This window comes from Hakea prostrata, chromosome 2 (assembly GCF_041222555.1).
Source record: "Hakea prostrata isolate BN-2017 chromosome 2, UWA_Hpros_2, whole genome shotgun sequence".
NCBI lineage: Eukaryota > Viridiplantae > Streptophyta > Magnoliopsida > Proteales > Proteaceae > Hakea > Hakea prostrata.
In genome coordinates this window covers 13,384,490-13,406,386 of record NC_142601.1, presented here as the reverse complement: position 1 = coordinate 13,406,386, position 21,897 = coordinate 13,384,490, and the positions used below count along the sequence as shown (strand labels likewise).

Sequence of the window (21,897 nt, the reverse complement as noted above, 5' to 3'; positions counted from 1 at the left end):
AAAATATGTTTTTCATCGTGGGCCCCACTGATGTTTGTGGTCAGGAAGTGTTTCGGGTTCAGGTGCCGTACCGCGGCCGGACCGGAAAGGAGGGGGACAGCGAACCTCCTGCCAAGAGGCCAATGTAGCTTGCTAACTCTCAGCCGCTTTGTTTGAACAATGAGTTACATTTACGTACCATCAGTGCTAATATTGGTATGTTTGGGGCGATGAAAGAAATAACCGATTAGTCCTAGTACTTGTGGAAGAGCACTTTGTGCTCCCCGTACGGATCGCCGGACTCTAGTAGAGGTACCAGTGAGAAAACAAATAAAGGCCGCCAAAGGTGGTATGTTAAAGCCGTTAAAGACCCAACATCCCTAGGGGAGGTCTTGGGTTCGCACCCACTGAGTGGCATTAATATAAAGCTCCCCCCAGAGGAAGTAAATCGTGGTGCGCGTAAGCTGGCCCCAGATGTTCCAAAAAAAAAAAAAAAAAAAAGAGAAAAAAAAAAAGAAAAGAAAGAAAGAAAAAGGCCAGGATGAACCTCATTTCCAAAACAAAAAAAAAAGGCCCAACCTCCCACTGGGAGGTTTTGGGTTCACACCTATTTGGTGATTATATATATATATATATAATTGCTAGTAGGGATTGTAATGGTCTTTTGCCTAAAAAATAGATATTACAAATATATATACCACCGGATGGGTGCCAATCCAAAACCTCCCATGGGAGTTTGTGTTGCTAATTGCTCAAATATCCTACCATTGGCAATGTTGTATAATTTTTTCTATAAAAATCTTTTTAAAAAAATAAATATGTAAAATCCCTTGCGTCTCAACGGTTCTCGAAGTCGTGGGTGAGGAATCTTCTGGAAACTCCGCCCCGAAAACAACGTACAACGGTTCACTGCAGCGTCCTTCCTCACTCCTAGTCCTTATCCACCATACTGTTGCTGGCAGAATAGCTGAGACCTTAGAGAGTTGAGAGTCTTAAGACTACATCGGAAACCCTAATTACTTTTGTTTCTCGTTGGAAATGGCATCAGCTAATGCTATAGCAACTGTTTCAATCTTTCGTTCTCCCGGACAGGTATTCCGTATCTCATCTCTTCTCATTAATCTTCTGTCATTTCCTAAGTAGCTTTTGTTTGTGTTTTGTGTTCATTTCCGTTAAACCTTGAAATTCACAGTTCCTGAAGAAAATAATTTCGATTTTTTAGTTGGATTGTGTTCCTTTTCCTGCTATTGGAGGGAAAGGTTGGCATCTTCATGTTTTTCCAGCTACGGCATGTACTCTTCGGCCATTCGTTTTTGGGCCAATAACAATTTATGGATTTTCGTTTGAGGGCTATCGAAGTGTTTCTAAAATGCGTTGCGTCATCCTTGCATTATAGTTAAGATTGTGGTTTTATGCTTTTTTTTCTTTTGTGTTATTATTTTGGAGGTGAATTATCACTGTTTGTTGCTTACTTGTTCAATTGTTGATTTACCTACCCAAAGTTGCTGTTGGATTTTGTCCCTTTTTATGAGTTTATGCTTTTCAGCTTTACTCTGTGGATAAGGGAATATGTGTCCAAAGTTTAGATCGGGACTTGAATTTGATTGTAGTTGTTGCTTCGGGTTAATTTACTCTTCTTATTTCCTTGACTGCAGGCTCGTTTTTCTATTTATCATTATATTTATGTTTTAATCTTTGTCTATTTACGATTTTCCCTTTCCGTCTGTAGCTTTTCCAATTTTTTCTTTGGCCTGCTGGAAGCTCTTGTCTTGTTCTTCAAGTACACTAGCCTTTCCCCTTTATTTTACGCTTTTGTCTGAATAATTTGGATTTGTCAATGAATTTGTGATTTATTGATGCAGGAGAGCTTAAGGCAGAGGGTGAGTCAGGGGCAAAAGCTGAATTACAGGCCTCCAAACAGGAGATTTTCTGTGCAGGCAAGGGCAAAGGACATCGCTTTTGATCAGAATTCTCGGTCGGCATTACAGGCTGGTATTGATAAGTTGGCCGATGCTGTTGGAGTTACTCTGGGCCCTAGAGGTATTCTGTCTCTTTTAGTAGTTCTATTACAATATTCTTAATGATGCTGTCTAGACTCTAAAGGTGCAGCACTCAAGCATACACCCATCTTGTAGTTCTATGCTATCTGCAATTTCATTTTTGTCTTAAAACAATAAGTGTATTATCTGTTCATCATTTTCCATCGTTGATGTTTATTTTCTCCTTGAAATTTTTTTTAATGCCCCCCACACAATGTCTATTTTATTTGCTTGATGTTTTATCCCATCCTTGCTACACTGTAATTTTTTATCTTATAGTCTTTACGCTTGTGAGAAATAATGTGTTTGTGATGGGTTGGTCTGGTGCTCCTTGTTCTGAATATTTGTGGCTTTTGCTAATCTTGCTTCTATCGGTGGAATTAAACCGCCTGATTTGTTTCTTGCAGGGAGGAATGTAGTCTTGGATGAGTTTGGGAACCCCAAAGTGGTTAATGATGGGGTTACAATTGCTCGAGCTATTGAACTTGCAGATGCTATGGAGAATGCTGGTGCAGCCCTTATTAGAGAGGTAAGAATGTTTTTTCACTCATAAAGGCACTTGACTCCCCCATGTTTGAAAAAGGAAGGAAATATCTTCAAATAAATGTCTGTGTCATTGCTGTAGACTTGATGACATCTGTCCTTGCGTCCTGTAAAAACTGCTATTCTCAAAATTTTAGTTGTGGATGAGTAGCAAAACTTTTGGTAGATTTAAAGGCCAGGAGATAAGATTTTAGAAGGTCAATTGAATGAAGGAAAAAATCAAGAAATCACTATTAAATAAAAATGAGGACATTAAATAGAGCGGAATATGCTTTGCACATTTGGTGTCCAAGAAACTCTAGACTTGACAGGTTGGCAGCATGTTGCCTCCATTATGTAAATACCTGCCCCGGACCTATCCAAACCCAATTGAGTTTCTAGACCAAGACGAACCAGGTCTAGTTTGAGTCATGGATCTAGTAGAACTTGAGGACTAGGTTATTTAGGGGGAATAATTTCTTTTTATTTTTATTCTCTTTATTTATTTTAGAAGTTAAGATTAAGATTGTAGAATATTTGGTTTCTAATTATTTTTAGTTTCCTAATTAGAAATAGTTTTTAAGATAGGGAATTAGTTTTCTTTTAGAAGTCTTTTAATTTCCTTTACGAAGGATTTAATTCTTTGTATTCAGAGACGGATTAAAGATACAAATCAAGTTGATAATTAGAGAGCTTGTATGGTGTGTGTGTGTGTGCTCTTTCTTCCCAGCACCCCCCCCCCCTTTTCTTTTGTTCTTTTTGCAACTTCCCCTTTCCCTTTCTTTTCAACCCTTCTCTTGAGTCCACTGTAGCAGATTACCCTTGGTCTGCATTAACTTCATATCGGAGCTGGAGAATTCTCTCTCACTCTTCTTATCCTCCTAATCTGCAACCAGCAGCAGTGGGGGAAAAACTAAAAATCCTAAGTCCTACCATTGCAACCAGAAGCACTATCTTGTCATCGTTCTTTTCATCATAAATGCCTACTCACCATCATGTTCTGTCTGTTTTTTTTTTTTTTTTTTTTTTTTTCCCTTTCTTTTTTGGGGTTTTGGGGGGGGGGGTTGTATGAAGGCAGACCAATTTGGTTCTAGTAGAAAATCCTATGGCAGGTTTTTGAACAATGAGAGATAGATACTGAACAATAGAGAGAATGAGAGACAGATACTGAACAATGAAGAGAAGGATATCAGTGAAAGTGGGAGAAGAAGTTTGGGAAAAGAAATGGTACCTGATTGGGGATTTACACTGTTTCCTAGTTGAAGTTGACTGCTGCAGTCCATTTTCTGTCTCATCTGCGGTTTTCTCTCCCTCTCACTCTAGTTGCAGTAACAGTGATACCTGCCCTGCAATTGATCTTGTATTCGTTTCCTTTCACATTCAGAATTGTCACTTTATTTCTTTTCTATCCTAGGCATTTTCCCAAGTTTATCCCCTTGTAACTCATTCTTCCTTGTGTTTTTTTGAATCCATTGTTTACAATTCTACATCCATTAAGAAAGTTTCAGCTGTTTACAATATTATGACCCACTGACAGAGTCCTACTTATTATAATTCTACCATTATTATCAGAAGTCCAAGCCTTGGAGATAGATTGCGATGATTTATTCCTTTCAATTGTTGATGGGTTTTAGAAAATGCAAACAGAACTTTCTAATTTGACAACTGGTCTCCGGGAGCTTGCCGATATTAGCAACAATTTCTGTTTGACAATGCAACAGTAATTTCTATGATATGATGTCAAAGCATGACAAGTCTTCAAAAGATGAGTGAAATGTGGAAATTGAAGGTAATGATCAAATCGATGTGCATGGCCCGAAGTTGAGATTGAAGAATTGCTTGACAGTCTGTTTTGTTTTGAAACCTTATAATCAGATTCTCATTGAAGAGATGTTGTTCTAATTACTGTGAGCCAGTTGACTGTGAGATGCGTTTAGATCATCGCTCCCATCTTAGTTCATATTTGTAGTTGCAACTGGATGGTGCTGATTCTCTCGTTTTACAAAACCTGTGGCAAGTTTTTTTCAACACCAGGAGAGTTGATACGAATATGCTGCCTTTGACCAAGATGGATGAGGTCCACTTTGAGTCATGGGTCTAGTACAATTTTACGAACTATGTTAGGTTGGAAATAATGTCTGTGCTTATTTTACACTCTTTTGAATTTATGAATTTGAGAGCCAGTTTAGCTGGGCATCACTGCTTGTGCACTCCTCTTTCCTATTTGATTTCCCTTCCCTTTTTTTGTTCATTCTTCTACCCTGCTCTCTTCTAAGCCACTATAACAGATCATCCTTCGTCATCATTAGTTTGCCTCCCAGAGAAGGTGTTTCCATGGGGCTGTGGAACATGTGCTCAATGAACTGGGAAGATTTCCAATGTTCTCATTCCAGATGCTCCTTCTGTCTTTTGATTCATTTAGAGTCTTATGACTGTAAAATGACTATATTGTGCTGTCTTACAGCATCCAGTGTCCAACTGAAAGTTGGAGATGAGATATCAGATACAGTAGGATTGGTTCTCTCTGGGTCCAGAATAGGGTCCAAGGACATAGCCATCAGTTTAGATGATGGATTCTCCTCTAAGGATAGTTGTTTGAATCAATCTTAGGCTTTTGTGCTTATCAAAGCCATAGAGTAAAGCTAAGAGTTCAGGTGCCAATTTGAATTGATAAGAAGTCATGTCTGTTGTCAATTCCAATTCTGCTGCCACTGCCAGTGAAAAGCATCCTGCACTGAGTTGCTATCTTGAAAAACTGGATATTCTCTATCATCTTCATTCAAAATACCGATCTCTCTCCTTGTTGTGGATACATGTGAACCTACTGTAATTTGATGCTTCCCTGGATGAATGTCAAGATGTAGTTTCTCTTGGTGCTTGCTTGGATAGATATGATCAGTTTCCAGGTTTTTTGAGGTTGACTGAGAATCATTGATGTGGAAAAATATATCACTATGAGATAAGTTCAGGTCTTCACGGTTGATAAGGATGTCTGTAGGAGAAAACTGGCAACATAGAGTGATAATAAAAGTAAGAAAATGGAGGGGACAGAATAAAGAACATAGGGGATGAGAATAAGTGAATAAAGAAAACAGACAAGTAAGAGTTTAGGTATAAGGACTAAGGAGTGGATCAAACCTGAAACGAGAGAGGAGCTCAGAGGAGGGCAAATAGACCTGCTCTCACAGCTCTGAGTGGCAACAAGATAAATGCAACCATTCAATTCCATCCTCAGTTGTAGGTTATGTGTCAGTTTATGAAGAAAACAAAGTCACTTAAGTCCAAAACTGAAGCTACTTTGAATGAAGCTAAAACACTTGTCCTACTAATGAATCTCGTTAGATATAGAAACAAAGGTGAAGTGTTCCAGTTTTCCAGAATGATGCTCACAATGTTTTGAACTTATCTGCGCTTTGGTTGAAGGTTGCAAGTAAAACCAATGATTCTGCTGGTGATGGGACAACAACAGCGTCAGTTCTTGCACGTGAAATCATCAAATTAGGCTTGTTGAGTGTTACATCTGGTGCAAATCCAGTCTCAATCAAGAAGGGGATTGATAAAACCGTACAGGGACTAGTGGAAGAGTTGGAGAAGAAAGCTAGGACTGTTAAAGGCCGTGATGATGTTAAAGGTATAGAACTTTGTTAATGGCTTAAATACAAATTTGTATGAATTTAATTCCTGGTTTTGCTACCAAAGCAATATGTTATGATTAGATGCAAATTGAAATATTATCCTCTTTATATTTTTTCTAATTTTCTTTGAACCCATTTCAGCCGTTGCCACAATCTCTGCCGGCAATGATGAGGATATTGGGACCATGATCGCTGATGCAATTGACAAGGTTGGCCCTGATGGGGTTTTGTCGATTGAGTCATCATCATCTTTCGAGACAACTGTTGATGTTGAGGAAGGAATGGAGGTCTGTTTTCCGGTCACATATCTGTTTGCAGTTTTGTCTTTATTATTGTTATGTCCTAGCTTTCTTATTTACTTCTGATGCTATACCTATTTGTGCTTGTCTGCAGATTGACCGTGGTTATGTCTCCCCACAATTTGTGACTAACTCGGAGAAAATGGTAGCTGAATTTGAAAACGCCAGGGTCCTGGTGACTGATCAGAAAATATCATTGATAAAGGACTTAATCCCGCTGTTAGAGAAGACCTCACAGCTCAGGTCTCCTCTGCTTATTATCGCTGAAGATGTTACTGGGGAGGCTCTGGCTACTTTAGTTGTGAACAAATTACGTGGTATTATCAATGTCGCTGCTATCAAAGCACCTGGTTTTGGTGAAAGGCGGAAGGCTTTGCTTCAAGACATTGCAATTTTGACTGGTACATTCTTTTGTTTTCTTTCCTTTGCTTGGAATAGTTTTTTCTGTTTTTGCTTCTTTTTCTTCTTTCTCACCCTCCCTCCCCCAAACCCCTTAAACAGTTATCTAGGCTGGCTTCAAGTGTTGCATAAATGTTTATTTAAATTCTATCCATACCATTCACTTCATACTTAAAATTACATCCTTCATCCACCATCAAATCTCATGGTCTTTCTTTCTGTCTCTTCTCTCTCTCTCTCTCTCTCTCTCTCTCTCTCTCTCTCTCTCTCTTTATTTTTTTAATATTTTTTTATGAGAGAAATTCTTGTTCAGTTTACTCTGGTTTCTGTCTTAATTGTTAACATCTCTGTACAGGAGCCGAGTATCAAGCTAGTGATCTGGGGTTGCTAATTGAGAACACCTCAGTTGAGCAACTTGGTGTGGCAAGAAAGGTCACGATTACAAAGGACAAAACCACAATTATTGCTGATGCTGCAACCAAGGATGAGATCCAAGCTAGAATTGCACAGATAAAAAGGGAATTGGCTGAGACAGATTCTGTTTATGACTCTGAGAAGCTGGCCGAGAGAATTGCCAAGCTTTCAGGTGGAGTTGCTGTCATAAAAGTGGGAGCTGCAACAGAGACTGAGCTTGAGGATCGAAAGCTCCGAATTGAGGATGCCAAGAATGCCACTTTTGCTGCCATCGAGGAAGGGATTGTACCTGGCGGTGGGACAGCTCTGGTTCACCTAAGCAGTCATGTCCCCGCAATCAAGGACAAGCTCGAAGATGCAGATGAAAAGCTTGGTGCTGACATTGTGCAAAAGGTAAGAAGACCCTGTGAAACTGATAGGAAGGTCATTGTCTTGGCATATGGTTCTATAACTGGTTTAGAAACACTCAGCACTTGTAATGAATGGGTCATAGGAGGATTGGGAATTCATACCTCAGAATTTCTTCTAGCCATAATATTGTGAACCTGAGAAGATCCTGCTTTGGTGGGCTGGCACTAAGAGAGGATAAGGAGACAGGAAGGAGAAGGGGGAGGGGAAAAAACGTTTACTCACACTCATAGCTCTCTTTCGTTTCTTTATTGATCAACTTCATAACTCATAACTTCAAGAGTTTCTCAAACTGTTATGATAATAGATAGGCAATGGTAGAAACTTGGCTAGAATAGAATCAACTGAAATAAGAAAATTCATTTAGGCCCAATACCTAGAAAATCTGTTGAGTTTGGAAAAGGGTCCGGGGAGGCCATGTGAATCAACTTGCTGGAGGAATGGGGTCCTGCTATTCTTATGAGCTTAATGTTAGGGAAACCATTGATAGGAAGAAATTTCATGGTTTTGTTCTCATGGTTGAAAAAGGTATTTGCACTACACAATTGGACCTTCTTATCAAATAACCATGGTTGCCCAAGAAGAATATGACAGACTTTCGGGGTGAGGATTGAGGATATTGCACACAATAGTTTCCTTGATTCACAGGTGTATAGGTGACCAATTATCTAAAGTAACCTTGAAGTTCGTGTTGGTCATTCATGCAACTTTTTAGGGGTTTGGATGTGGCTCTGCCACCAGCACTGGTTGTGAAAGCTCATTTGGAGACTACTACTGCTGACAATCATCATATGTGTAATTGAGCATTGCACTTCACCTGGGTTGGGAAAATGCTGATATGAAATAATGCAAACTTGAGAAGGGACTCTGGTGATAGGCAGCACTGAAGAGAGAATTAGGAGAATAGGAAGGCTTAGGGGAAGAGGGGAAAACACAATTCACTCCCTCATGCTGGAGCTTCTAAACAATTCATTTGTTAATCAACTTCATAACTCAAAAACTTATGAGGTTCTCATGCAGTTACACTATTGAATAGGCAATAAATCTTGCATAGAAAATAGAAACCCAGCTACAATTGAAACAACTGAAATAAGAAACTATAACGTATCCCATATTCAAAAATAACAAACATCCTAAGAAAACCATACAAAATCTACCCATATAGAAGCAAAATCTACCCCATATAGAAGAAAATAAATATTATTAATATTACTAATTCCCACCTGACTGGAAAGGCTGGTTTAGGTCCAAAGTGGATGATGTGGTCCAGCCAGAACAACGCTACTGCATTGCATAGCCCATGACTGGATGTTCAACTTCATAACTCATAACTTCGAGTTCCTCAGACAGTTATGATAATAGATGGGCAATAGTAAAACTTGGCTAGACTAGAATCAACTGGAATAAGAAAACTTGTTTAGGTCTATCCTTGGAAAATCTATTGAGCTTGGATAGGGTGATCTTGGAGACCATGTGAAACAACTTGCTGGAGGAGGAATGGTCCTGCTGTTCTCAAGAGCTTAATGTTACGGAAATCCTTGATAGCAAGAATTTCATGGTTTTGTTGTCATGGTTGAAAAAGTAGGGGTTTGCACATCCACAATGTTGGAGCTTCTTATCAAATAGCCTTGTTTGCCTGAGAAGAATATGAGACTTTCATGGTGGGGATGTTGCACAGAATAGTATCCTTGATTCACAGGTAGAATAGGTGACCAATTTTCTAAGAGTAACCTTGAGGTTAGTGTTGTTCACCATGCAACTTTTGGGGGGCTTTGGACGTGGCCTGCCACCAGTCCCAACCATGAATAGCTTATTTGGAGACAGCTACTGCTGACAATCACCATGGTATGTAATTGAGCATTATTGCACTTCACATGGGTCTGGAAAAGTGCTGATGTGAAATAATGCAAACTTGAGAAGGGCCTATGATGGTAGGTTGCACAGAGAGAATTAGGAGAATAGGAAGGCTAAGGGGAAGAGGGGAAATGACATTTCACTCACTCATGATGGAGCTTCCAAACAATTCCTTCGTTAATCAAGTTCATAACTCAAAACTGATGAGGTTCTCATGCAGTTACAATACTGAATAGGCAGTACGTCTTGCTTCAAAGATAGAAACTCTGCTAGAATAGAAACAACTGAAATAAGAAACTAGCATACCCCATATTGAAAAATAACAAACAACCTGAGAAAACCATACGAAATCTACCCATATGGAAGCAAATAAATATTTTTAATGTTACCAATTCCAGCCTGACCAGAAAAGCTGGTTTAGGTCCAGCCCTTGGTCTGGGTCTTCAGAGTGGATCAAGTGTTCCAGCCAGGACAAGGCTACTGCATCAAACAACCCATGACTGGATGTTTCTATTTGGACGAGTCTTTGTTAGAAATCTCTTTTCGCTATTTGATTTTTCCGAATTGAACTTCGGGTGACTAGGTTGTGGGTTTTCTTTTTTTCCATTCGGGAACAGGGGATGGTTTTCTAAATCTTAAACAAGGAGGTTACTAGAGGAATTATGTTTATGTGCAAAACAGACTGTTTATTCAGTGATGATTTGGTGATTTATGGTTGTAACTCTGTTGTTCCCATATATGAAGACTCTTTATCTGAATGTTAATTCAAGTAGTATGATTCTGTTTGCATGGGAAGTTTTACTGTGAAACAAATTAAGTCATATGTTGTATAATTTTCTGATTTTTCTCTTCATCTTCCAGGCGTTAGTAGCACCAGCATCCTTGATCGCTCAGAATGCTGGTGTGGAAGGTGAGGTGGTTGTAGAGAAGATCAAGGCAAGTGAGTGGGAAGTCGGATACAATGCCATGACAGACAAGTTTGAGAATTTGATTGCAAGTGGGGTGATTGACCCAGCTAAGGTGGCTCGGTGTGCATTGCAGAATGCAGCTTCTGTCGCAGGAATGGTCCTGACTACACAGGCTATTGTAGTGGAGAAGCCAAAGCCTAAGGCATCTGCGGCTGCACCTCCTCAAGGTCTTACCGTGTAATTCAATGTCCAAGGAAACTTTTGTAGGCGAGTGCAGTTAGGCTGGCTTTGGGATCCCTATAGATAGAATGAGGCCAAGAGTGTGTTATGTGCTGCTACATAAGGGTGGTCCAAAGTAAAATCTGGCAATGAAGGTAGCAATTCAGCGGGAATATACTCTTACTTTTGTTTGAGTTAGAATTGAAGCTAATTGGAATGAGCAGTCTTAGAAATTCCCAATCACAGGATTGTCAAAAGCTTTTACCATTGTTTAGCATGAATAATCTGGTACTCTAGTTCAATAGTAAGGGTTTAAATGGATAATTGGAAAGGGATTTTCGAATGCGCATCTACATCCATATGGGTGTGTGAATCTGCTAGGTTACTAATGGGATGTGGATGTGGATATGGTGAAGACGATTTACTGTTATCCATCTGATAAAATTATTCAAATTAAGTTATTTTTTGTGAAGATTTTTCAGATGGTCAGATTTTGAAAAATATTTACCCAATAAAATATTTTTAAACAAATTATATTTTGATGGATTTATGAAAATAATAATCAAATCTCAAATTTTATGATAATTTTTCTCATCTACCTAATATGCTTGTTACGTTTTTCTATATAAAAACTTGTGAAAAATGCTTATCAATTCTTTCAATTTTTTGACAATTTTAGGGTTGATAATATCTTATCTTTTACTGGTCAGTTTTATTGTTTGCAATGAAAGACCTGAGAGTAATTTGAGTAGTTTATGGTAGAATATTAATTGGGGGGGAAAAAATGTTATAAAAGTTGAGATTTTGTAATTATTTTTAAAAATAGAATTCATTTGAATAAAATCTTTACAAGAATTTTTTTATTTAGTAATATTTTTTAAATCTGACGATCTGAAAACCTTTTTTTTTTTGGATTTTTTTTTAAATTTATTAACTTGAATTTGCAATACTTATCTAAATTTTCTATTAAAATAAATAAAGAGGAAAAATCAATAGTGGAGAAATTTAACAAAATTAAAGAGTACAATGACTTAATTTCAAATGTACCACTCACAAATAAAATGGTAGGGATGTTAGCTAGTAGTAGTCTTTAGATCTAGTGATGCTCTGCAACCCTAGCAACGCTCTGAAGACACTGTTCATTGCCGCCGCGATTTGAGGTGGAGAGCCTCTGTCTCTCCACCTCCACCTGCTACTTCTCCTCCTCTCTCCCTCTTCGCCTCTCTGTTCTCCACACTTCCCTCTGTTCCTCCACCTCCTCCTGATCCCTCTACTCCTCTCTCCCTCTTCGCCTCTCTGTTCTACTCCACACTTCCCTCTGTTCCTCCACCTCCACCTCCACCTGCTTCCTCTACTCCTCTCTCCCTCTCCGCCTCTCTATTCTGCTCCACACCTCCCACTCTCCCTACGCCTCTCTCCCGTGATCGGTTCTGGAAAAAAAAAAAAAAATCTTTCCGGTTTCTCCTTCTCTCCGTCTCTCTCTCTCTCTCTTTGTCTCCCGCGACCTCTCCGCCTCGCAGTTTCGCTATTTCGACCTTCACCCCCACCTTGTTCTCTCTCCCGTGGCCGACCGGTTTTGCGAGGAAAAAAAAAACTCTCACTCTCTCTTCCTCTCTGTCTATCTGTATTCTCTTTTTCCCATTCGGTGGAATCTTCTTTCCTGTCTCCGTTTCCTCCTTTTTTTCGTCTTCTCGCTCTTTCCCGTCTCCGCTTTAATAATTGGATCTAGGGTTTCCCCTTAGTTCTATTTGCTTGTTTTGTTGTTTTGGCTGCAGTACTTTGCTTTTTATTTCTTTTTTTCCACATAACAACTCCTTTGGTTGTAGCGTTTCTTTGGTGCACATGCGGAACAACTCCAACTTTGGGTACAAGTTCTTCTACATCGAGCTTGATTGGTACGCCTATACAGCAAAGCCGATGGCAGGTCCGAACCTTCTCTGCACTTTCGTTGCTACCATCGCCACAACTGTAGGAGTTTTGTGTCCGCCCTTGCGGCGTTTTGTAGGTTCCCCTATGTGGGTGTTATATGTCTGTCCCCCTATGTGGGTGTATGTATGTCCCCCTTTGTGGGTGCTGGTGGTTTTTTGGTGTCTTTGTTCTAAGCGTTTTGTGGACGCGATCCATTTTGGGCTTGACCCAACCCTTACCCTGGCTGGCCCTGTCTATTGCATGTACGACAGTTTGGTCATCTGTTGCTCCTTGGTTCATTTCGAACCTTGTGTACTCATGTAGTCGTGTCTGTACTTTTTTTAGTTATCTAAATGAAGTGTTGTTTACCAAAAAAAAAAAAATGTTAGCTAGTAGTGTGGTAGTTTAAGATTTGTATTCACTCTATTTTCATATCCATTGTAGAAGAATCTATGTAAAAGGTTACCATTTGAATATCATTTGAATTTGATTAAAACTATTTAAAAATCAATAGGATGTCATCCGAATCTGTCTGAATATAATAGGATATGAATATAGTACTACCATTATCCAATCTGAATCATACCATTTATGCTTCTATTCAATAGCCTATACGTTGCACAAGTTAAATGAAGTGTGACAAAATAATATGCACGGTGGAAAAATGCTTGTTTGCTGAGATACTCATGAGGCTTGGTTTTTTTTTTTTTTTTTTTGCGAGAAATTTATTCACCTAGCCCCAAAAAGGTAGAGGATATTGATTACAATGATCAATAATCCACTGAGTAGAAACTGGCTAGACCATCCTATTAGGTAAGGATAGGGCAGCATAGGGCCATCCTACCTAAAGCGTGAGGTGCATCATTAGCCCTCTAGAAAGAAATGAAGAATTGAGACATGCCAAATTGTCTCTAATAATGGGTTACAAATTTAATGGGAGACAAGCCGAATGTGTCTCCTCTTTCCGTTATACACACTATTCTTAGTCATAGCCATTGTTGCCATGTTATCAAATGTGAAATATGTCTTGACACCAAAGTTACAAGAAATTTCATAAGTGAGTGAGTACTGACCAGCCAAGTAACTTGACTTGATACTAGTGATTTGTGTGATTTTAAATGGGAAAATTACGAGATTAGCCAGTTTTGGCTTTAAATTTATGAAAATAGCCACTACAGCTTTCATCCAACGGAAATGGCTTATTTTGGGTTTCGTATAACCAAAATGGGCAAAACAATGTCATACCTCCGTCTTCGACAGTATCCGTAGGCGTTCTTCCCAGATCGACCAAGAAAACACCGAATCGTGGATTGAAGATGCAGATCGCACTATTTTGTCCCGAAATCGTGGATTGAGTTGCAAGCTTAAATTTTCCAATATTCTACCGAAATCGTCGGAGAAATGGCGGGAGAAGATGCTGGTGTTTTAACTTTGGTTGCCAAAACCAGAAGCAGTCTGATCGATATTCAAGCATGGTGGATTGAGGTAAGCGTTTTGGCTTTCTAGGTTTTTCGTTTCGTTGGTTAATCTTGTTCTAATCCTTTCTTCTTTTCTCCTTCCATGCTTCTCTACTCTCACTCCATCCAGAACCGGAATAGTGCTGCAAATCAGGTATGTACTTGTTCCTTCAAACCCCTTACACATAACTGCTGCTGTCCACTCTTCTTCTTCTTCCTATTTTTACCTTTTCTGGTTCACACAGCTATGGACTCTTCTTCTTCCCATCTTCCCATTTAAATTTAGTGTATTGAACGTTACTTGTACCTACATTGTTAGATTGCCTTTGTTGTTCTTTCTCCTCACGATCAACTCTTTTTTGTTGAATAATAATGCAAAAATTAAATAGATACATTTGAGTGTGATCTAGTGTTGTTGGTTGGTAGCTTGCAAAAGAGGTGTTCGACCCCTTGGAGATACTTGACTATTGCAAATTTCCAACTGCTGAACCCATCCTCAGATGAAAAACTTCAAAAATACAAGGCATTCTAACTATTGAAACTCCAAAAAAAAAAAAAAAAAAGAGTAAGTCTGAGATATTGTTTCTTGATCACTATTGAGAGGGATTTCTTTTCTAACCTAAATTTGAGATATCTTTCATTGGTATTCTAGTGGAATGGTTGGTATTGATATAGTTTTATTGTCCTAATTTCTTTTGTCCAAAGTAATTATGGATGTCTTACACAAAATAGTTGTGAGGAATATTAATGTTTAAATGATTCTATAGACCTCCTATTTAGCATGAAAAAAATATATATTTATTTTTATTCTTAAATCTAGAAATTGAATAAATAATTTGTTAGAAAATTCTATACATGGCTTCTTTTATTTGAGAAACCAGGGGTAGAATAGTTTGAGAACTATGATGAGCAATCTAGCCATTTGTAGTGATTCTTTAGAATGAGGATAATCAATATTTGCAATACAATAGTTTAACTTTTGTTGTCAAAAATAATTTGTTAATACTTAACAAGATAGAAATGTAAAATTTATAGCTAACTAAAGAAGTAGAAAGAAAACATTAGACAACAAAATAACGGAAATGTTTTCTTGAGCAAACAACATGTAACCAATGCAATGATGCAAAATTGTATACGTTCGATGCTAGCATAGTCCTTTAATGTGTGGAAATCCTATCAGCTCAAGGACCTTTTCCCACAAAATAAATATCCTTTATCTTGTTCAAGTTTAATATCCAAATTATCAGTCCATTCCTTATGGTTTAATAAGAAATAGTACAAAATCTGGTATTCATTTTATACAATTTTTTTTTAAAAAATTATGAATAAGTTATCATTACCAAAAACCTTAAGAGGCATAAAAAGAAGGGTGATAGCATAATTAGTAAATTAAAATTATAGTAATATACTAAAGAAGAGTTCTTGTAGATCTTGTGCCTTTTTTTAATAACATGTTTATGTTCTCTCTATTGTTTAAATTAAAGTTACAGTTAACTAATTTTGTTTGGTGTGTTAAGTTCATAATGTCGGCGGATCCTCTACAATCGGATATTATACGAAGAATTTCAGAAAAAGGAACTACATCTAGTGGGATTCAATCACCTTCTAGGTCATGGACATATATGAATATGTTTGGAAATGAAGTGCCTCACTATGAGTATATTGGTAGAGAAGATGTTGGTCATGCAGATCTGTTTGGTAATGTTATGCATGATATAACATCGTTAGCTAGAACATGTATTGATAAAGACCCATCAAGTGCCGATATTGTTCTTTATGATCAATCTAATCACATTTCGGAGTTGATTTGGAAGGGTGAGGTAATAGTTGTTGTATAAAAGTGCGAAATAAGATGTTTGTTTTTGTTTTACAAGATATGCCCACTTATTTTTTGTTTTAAATTTCAAAAGAAACGTGTGTTACGGAGTAATGAACATAGTCGAACGTCCACCGAGTGGAAGCTTAGTAAAGAACAAAAGCGAATGGTGGAAATTACTGGATTCAAGTATTTACGTCATATAGGGCATTTCCAAATGGATCGGTGTCTATTGACTGCATTGGTAGATAGGCGGCGTAGTGAAACTAATACATTTCACATGCCACAATTTGAAATGACCATAACTTTGGAAGATGATGTATATATTTTGGGTTTTAGAGTAATTGGGAAATTTGTTACTGAAAAATTGTACAAGTAGGTGGAGGATCTACTTGATACCTTCCTTGGAAAACATCTGACAGATCCTACGAACACAAAGGCTTTACAGTGTGGTTGTGTGAAGCTGACATGGTTAAGAAACCAATTTTCCCAGCTGGGATGTAATGCCTCTAAAATGGATGTTATTTATGCTACTCAAGCATATTCTGTTACATCTTTTGGGAACTACCATATTTGCTAACACATCCGGAAATATTATTAATGTATCGTATCTTCCGTTGCTTGCTGATTTTGTTGAATGTGTTGGATATGCATGGGGTGCTACTGCTCTTGCTTTCTTATATAGGTCATTGATGCGTGCCTCTAAGAAGAACACCGCTAATATTGGAGGTTCAATAACCCTATTTACAGTAAGTCTATTCTTTTGATTTAGGTAGTGTGTGCTTTGGTCCACAAATTTGTGGACGCAGTCTTTTGTACTTCCTTCATTTATCAAATGTTTATTGGAATTTCATTCATGACATGTTTTCGTGGATTAAATTTGACTTTTAGGTCTGGGCATATGAGCGCTTGGGTGTTGGTAGACCAGAAATTGTTCGTGAGTCTAGACCATTTCCTCGAGCTATAAGGTGGAAATGTCGACGTAGAGCTGACAACATCCATAATTGTTATAGACCATATATGCAAGAGCTCGATCAACTTAAGGATAATGAGGTTAGTAAAATCCTGTTTTAGTTATTATATATTTTGTTCTGGGTGGGATACATTTGGGGAGCACTAATTTTTATGAGGAAAACATAAAAATCAATATTAATGCTTCATGCACTACCATCAACTTATAGATTGTTGTCCAGCTGAGAAAGCAAAAAGAGACGTTCATTAGTTAGGGATGTCTTAGGACTCTCCTTGCTTTCACGTAGAAGAGTTCGTAGAGGACTCTCCAAGGCTGCACTCTGCCTATTTAGTAGTCCATGTGGAAGAATGAAGATAGATTGGAGATAAGTAAACTTATTTGAACTACGAGCTGTTGAAGCTGCTACTTGTTTTCCTCTCTAAGAGAGTGAACATCGGGACTTTAACTCCACTGAAACCTTGTCTAGGACCTTTACATTGCTGGAGGTGTTGCATTTAGATGACTAAGCAAGTATTCCTTGGAGGGGTTGCCTAGGCAATAAATATAAAACCTTGGACCTTCTTCCTTTTCTAGTTTTATTTTTAGGTTTAGGATAATGATGTGCATACTTCCAACTTTTCTGCAGATTTCCTACAAGCCAGGTGTTTTTTGAGAGTTTTCTTGGTAACTAGCATATTTGATTATTTTGTAGAAAATTGTCATATCATGAATGCGTACACTAGAAATTTATTACCACCCCATTTGTAGTCAACTATCCAAATTTTATTTTTTAATATCTTATGATTTCTTTATAGGTCAAATGGCAGCCATATGCAACACTTGCAAGTGCCCCTGTTGTTGCTCTTATAGGTTCATATGTGGGTTTGGCTCGCACTTGGCTTATTCATTTCAATGTGGTTGAGATGCATCTACCAGATTGATGCCTCTGTCAATTTGGACTGGAGCAAAGTGTGCCTCAAACTATCCATAGATGGCAGCGTCAAACAGTGGCTAGATTGGGAGTAGATTATAATGATTTGTTTCATCGAGAGGTGAGTGAGTGGACAACCTTCAATGATACATTTCAAATAGTTGATGTTGCTCAAGAGTCGAACCCATGAATTACACAATCATATTATCTTCAATGGTATTTATGTGCGAGTCATGTTAGGATTCATCCACCCCATGAAGTTGATGACTAACGCCCTAATGAGTATAGATTGAAAGGTTATGGAGATAGTGAAACACTGGATTTGGTAAGTTCTCACTTTTGATCCATCTTAAAACTTTTTCATTGCCTTTAATTCTCTTTTATAATGTTGAATTATCTCATTGAAATTTCCTTTGTTTATTTTACTATTTTAAGCGTCGTCTCATCCATCGTGTTACTACAAAACTCCAACCTCTATTGGAGCCACTTTGGGTTGATGATTCTATTGTGGAGGTTCGCGAATTATTCAAAACATTAACAAGGGAAGGATATGATGATTCTTGTGCTAGCACATCTATGGAACGGAATGACAACTATCCTCTCACAATGATGGAAGGCATTGAAGCAACATATGAATGTGATGAATTAAATGGATCTGATGAATCACTCACTAATAGTGACAGCAGTACAGATCAAGTGTAATGGAATCAAGGAAATGCAATGCTAGTCATTGTAATGGAAGCATAGCATAGCAATAATGGGAGGAAAACAATGGAAATGAAAGGGGAAACACATGATCAAGTGTTTGCAAGGTTGCAGCACTTTAGCCATGGTCTCAATAGCAAGAAAGAGTAGAGGAATGAGTAGAATAGAGGATGAGAGAGAGAAATCATACCTTGAGGAAGCAATGGAGATGGCATGCAATGATTGAGACCAAGAATCTTCACCAACTTCAAAGGAAGGGCTTTGGGAAGGTCACTCCTCGTTCTCTGGAGTCCCAATGATTAGAATAGGGTTCTATTCATGAGGTCGCAATAAGTAGGCTTAAAATAATCAAGAATTTTGTGATTTTCGCATTTATTAATCTGTTGGTTGACTGGCTGGTCGATTGGTCAGTGACCAAGCAGTCACCAAGCCTGAACAACAACTTTAGACAGGGAATTGGAAGGCCAGACATATCCAAATTGAGTTGGGTTTTCTCCTACAAGTAAATCAACAAGTCTAAATTATAGAATTACCTTCGGAATGAGATCGGAAATGCATCACGCACTTCAACTAAGCTTCCCCCTTTCTAGGTGCAGTTTCTCATTGAACACTGACAGTGCATCCAAGTAAGGGGCATCACTGTCAGTATCCATAGGCTCTAAGTCATACACCGAATCTTCAACTATGAGGGCCCACAAGTCTCTTCTTCCACTGGTCCGGGTCTTCGAACCTACAAACAAAAGGGATCCGGGTCGGGTCAGGGTTAGGATAGGGCTGTATTTCACAATTTGGGCATACAATTCTCATTGCATCACACTCACATAAGAGGTAAAGTGTCACACCTCTTGTTAGGTAATCTCTAACCATCTATTGTATTTGCTTGTCTTTGATTATAAGTCTAGGTATACTAGAATTGATTTTGGGTGCTCTTGCCCGTGAACAAAGATTGTAGAAGGTGTTCTTGCCCGTGAACAAAGATTGTAAAAGTGTGCTCTTGCCCTGTAACAAAGATTGTAAGGGTTTGATTCTCTACCCACTGTATTGAAAGAGAATCACTAGTGAAAATCTCTCTTGAGGCCAAGAGAGGAGTGGACGTAGACTTGTAAAGTCGAACCACTATAAATTATTGTGTTGTGGTCGTTTGTTATTGTTTAATTCATTTTTTAATTTACCTTGAATTTGCAATCAAACCAAAAAATTGGACAATTTCACTAGTTGTAACCTATTCAACCCCCCTCTAGGTTGCACCAACATCACCTTTGATATTAAATTCTACAGGGGGTCAATTTATTGGTAACCATCCGTTTCGATTTGAAGCTATGTGGTTTTGACTCCCTACTTGTCACATCCTCCCAGCCGGTACCCTATTTGGCATACCCGAGAGTGTGATCCACAGCCCGAAGATCAGGTATCGAGTAATCAACCTCCCACATAAACAATAACATAATCATGAACAATAACAATAAAAGTGCGGAAGTAAACCATAGATCCAAATAAGGAAGAATGAATCATATATAAATCAGAGTGCTAGATATAATCAGAGTATCAAAACAGATAAGTAAAGTGAGGCAAAATCCCACTCTACAACCAGGAAAGTGCTCAAAAAGAGAATAAACTAGACAAAATCTAATCCCGGCGTACAATGGGTAACTAAATTGTTCTCCACTTTATAGACAACATCCCTATAAGTATAAATCTCATAACAGCACGGGCGCTTTCACTCAATGGTCGGACTAAGCATCGTCGGAGCATAACCACTCGGGATCTTCGTGTAATTGTTGTAACCGCAATCACCTTCCCGAGATATGCCTCTTCGCCTTGCGCTTCTTCATAGGGACCGTCATAATATTCAGACTGCAGAATAGTCTAACAAACATTGTACAATAAAGGATGAGTTTCAAAGAACTCGGTAGGGCGTTAAATCCATAATAACATAAATGGCAGATTTCTAACAAACATATGCAATATGGTATGAGACAAACAATGAATGAATGAATCTAACTCTATGTATGCTGGTCTCTATTGCGTACTGCTTTAAGTCATAGCACCGTACTTCTTTAGGAGGTCTCAATCACTCATCATCGGTTGGTAATGGGTCCGGCATCCCTCGGGACATTCCATGGCTGGGGTTAAGTCACCACTCTCTCACATCACCATTGGTCTAAGTACCGGCGCATGTCGTGGTCCTAGCCAAATGCAAGTCTTCTACTTAGTTACATCAAGTCGATCCAGATCGTCCATTCCTCGTCCCCGACGATCCTTTCCGGTATCCTTCACCTAGAGTCCTCATAGTCCCCGACTACGGACTCATCAACCCTATTGATCATCCACATATGGTAAACGGGAAGCTCTCACGTCCTCTCACGGGTTGGTTACCGGTCTTGGCGCCCGTGAGCCCAAGTCTAACCATATGCAACCCTACCAATTGGCCCCCACAATGTGATTCCCGTCCTCTCATGGGTTGGTTACCGGTCTTGGCGCCCATGAATCCCCATTGCTACCACGGGTCGTTCGGTCTCAATACCCCTCCGATTAGGGTCCACATAACAGACATCCTAGCCAAACACTACTAGACAATCCTAGATATGTCATCCAACAATTTAGGAAGGTGTCCATAGGGCATCTCCGGAAACATCCCATAATATTCCCGTAGTAGTCCAAGGACAGAATGTCAAAGGACACCTCTCCTTTCCAAACCATACTTAAGCATACACATGCATCAATTCATATCATCACATATATGGTAACTTCATATTGGAAAGAAATCAATAATTACAATCAACTTGTATATAATTGGTAAGTAAATCATACATGAGTCAATTCAATATGATTAAGTAATGCTACCGATATCAAGATAGTACCACGAGTATAACATCATAAGAATCTAATTAAAGAAATAACTTAACAAGATTCTAATATAGAAACTAAGATATGCAATTTATGTAGTTAAAGGTAACCATCCTTACCTTTTATAACTCGCAGGAATCCTAAGAAATCAAGTAAGATCTTGGCAAACTTGAGAAGAAGATCCTAAACAAGTGTATACAACATATTAGGAAAGATCCCTACGGAAAGATACCAAAACATCCAACACATACCACTTCGGAGTTGCTGTACTCATTGGTCGAGTGGATTGGTCGTTGTCCAGTCGACCAATCGATCGACCAATCAATCGACCAATGCGTGGCCTAAACAGAGTTTTAAGATATAATCCAAATTTGGTGGTTCAAAAGGGTACTAATCAAGGGGTAAACTACATCAGTAGTATCCTAACATAAAGGGGACCTCAAAACACTAATCCAATCAGCCATCAAGATCCAAATTAGGAAACAAAAGTTACCATAATTAGATCAACCATGGATCTTGAAGAATTCAAGATAGAAATCAAAGACAAGAACAATAGAAGAATGGATCATTGCTTCAGGTAAAGGTATCATGAAAGCATACTTAGA

At 38.5% G+C, this 21,897-nt stretch overlaps 1 protein-coding gene across 1 annotated transcript; it reads left to right on the top strand.

The window, feature by feature from the left end:
* Positions 1 to 802: 802 nt before the first annotated feature.
* Positions 803 to 11,105, top strand: LOC149023844 (ruBisCO large subunit-binding protein subunit alpha). The gene is made up of 8 exons (XM_089144318.1): positions 803 to 1,071; positions 1,842 to 2,019; positions 2,426 to 2,547; positions 5,964 to 6,171; positions 6,317 to 6,462; positions 6,569 to 6,875; positions 7,229 to 7,680; positions 10,411 to 11,105. Exons 1-8 carry the CDS (start codon positions 1,018 to 1,020, stop codon positions 10,696 to 10,698), a joined length of 1,755 nt encoding a protein of 584 aa, XP_089000444.1. The 5' UTR covers positions 803 to 1,017; the 3' UTR covers positions 10,699 to 11,105.
* The last annotated feature ends 10,792 nt before the right edge of the window (positions 11,106 to 21,897 follow it).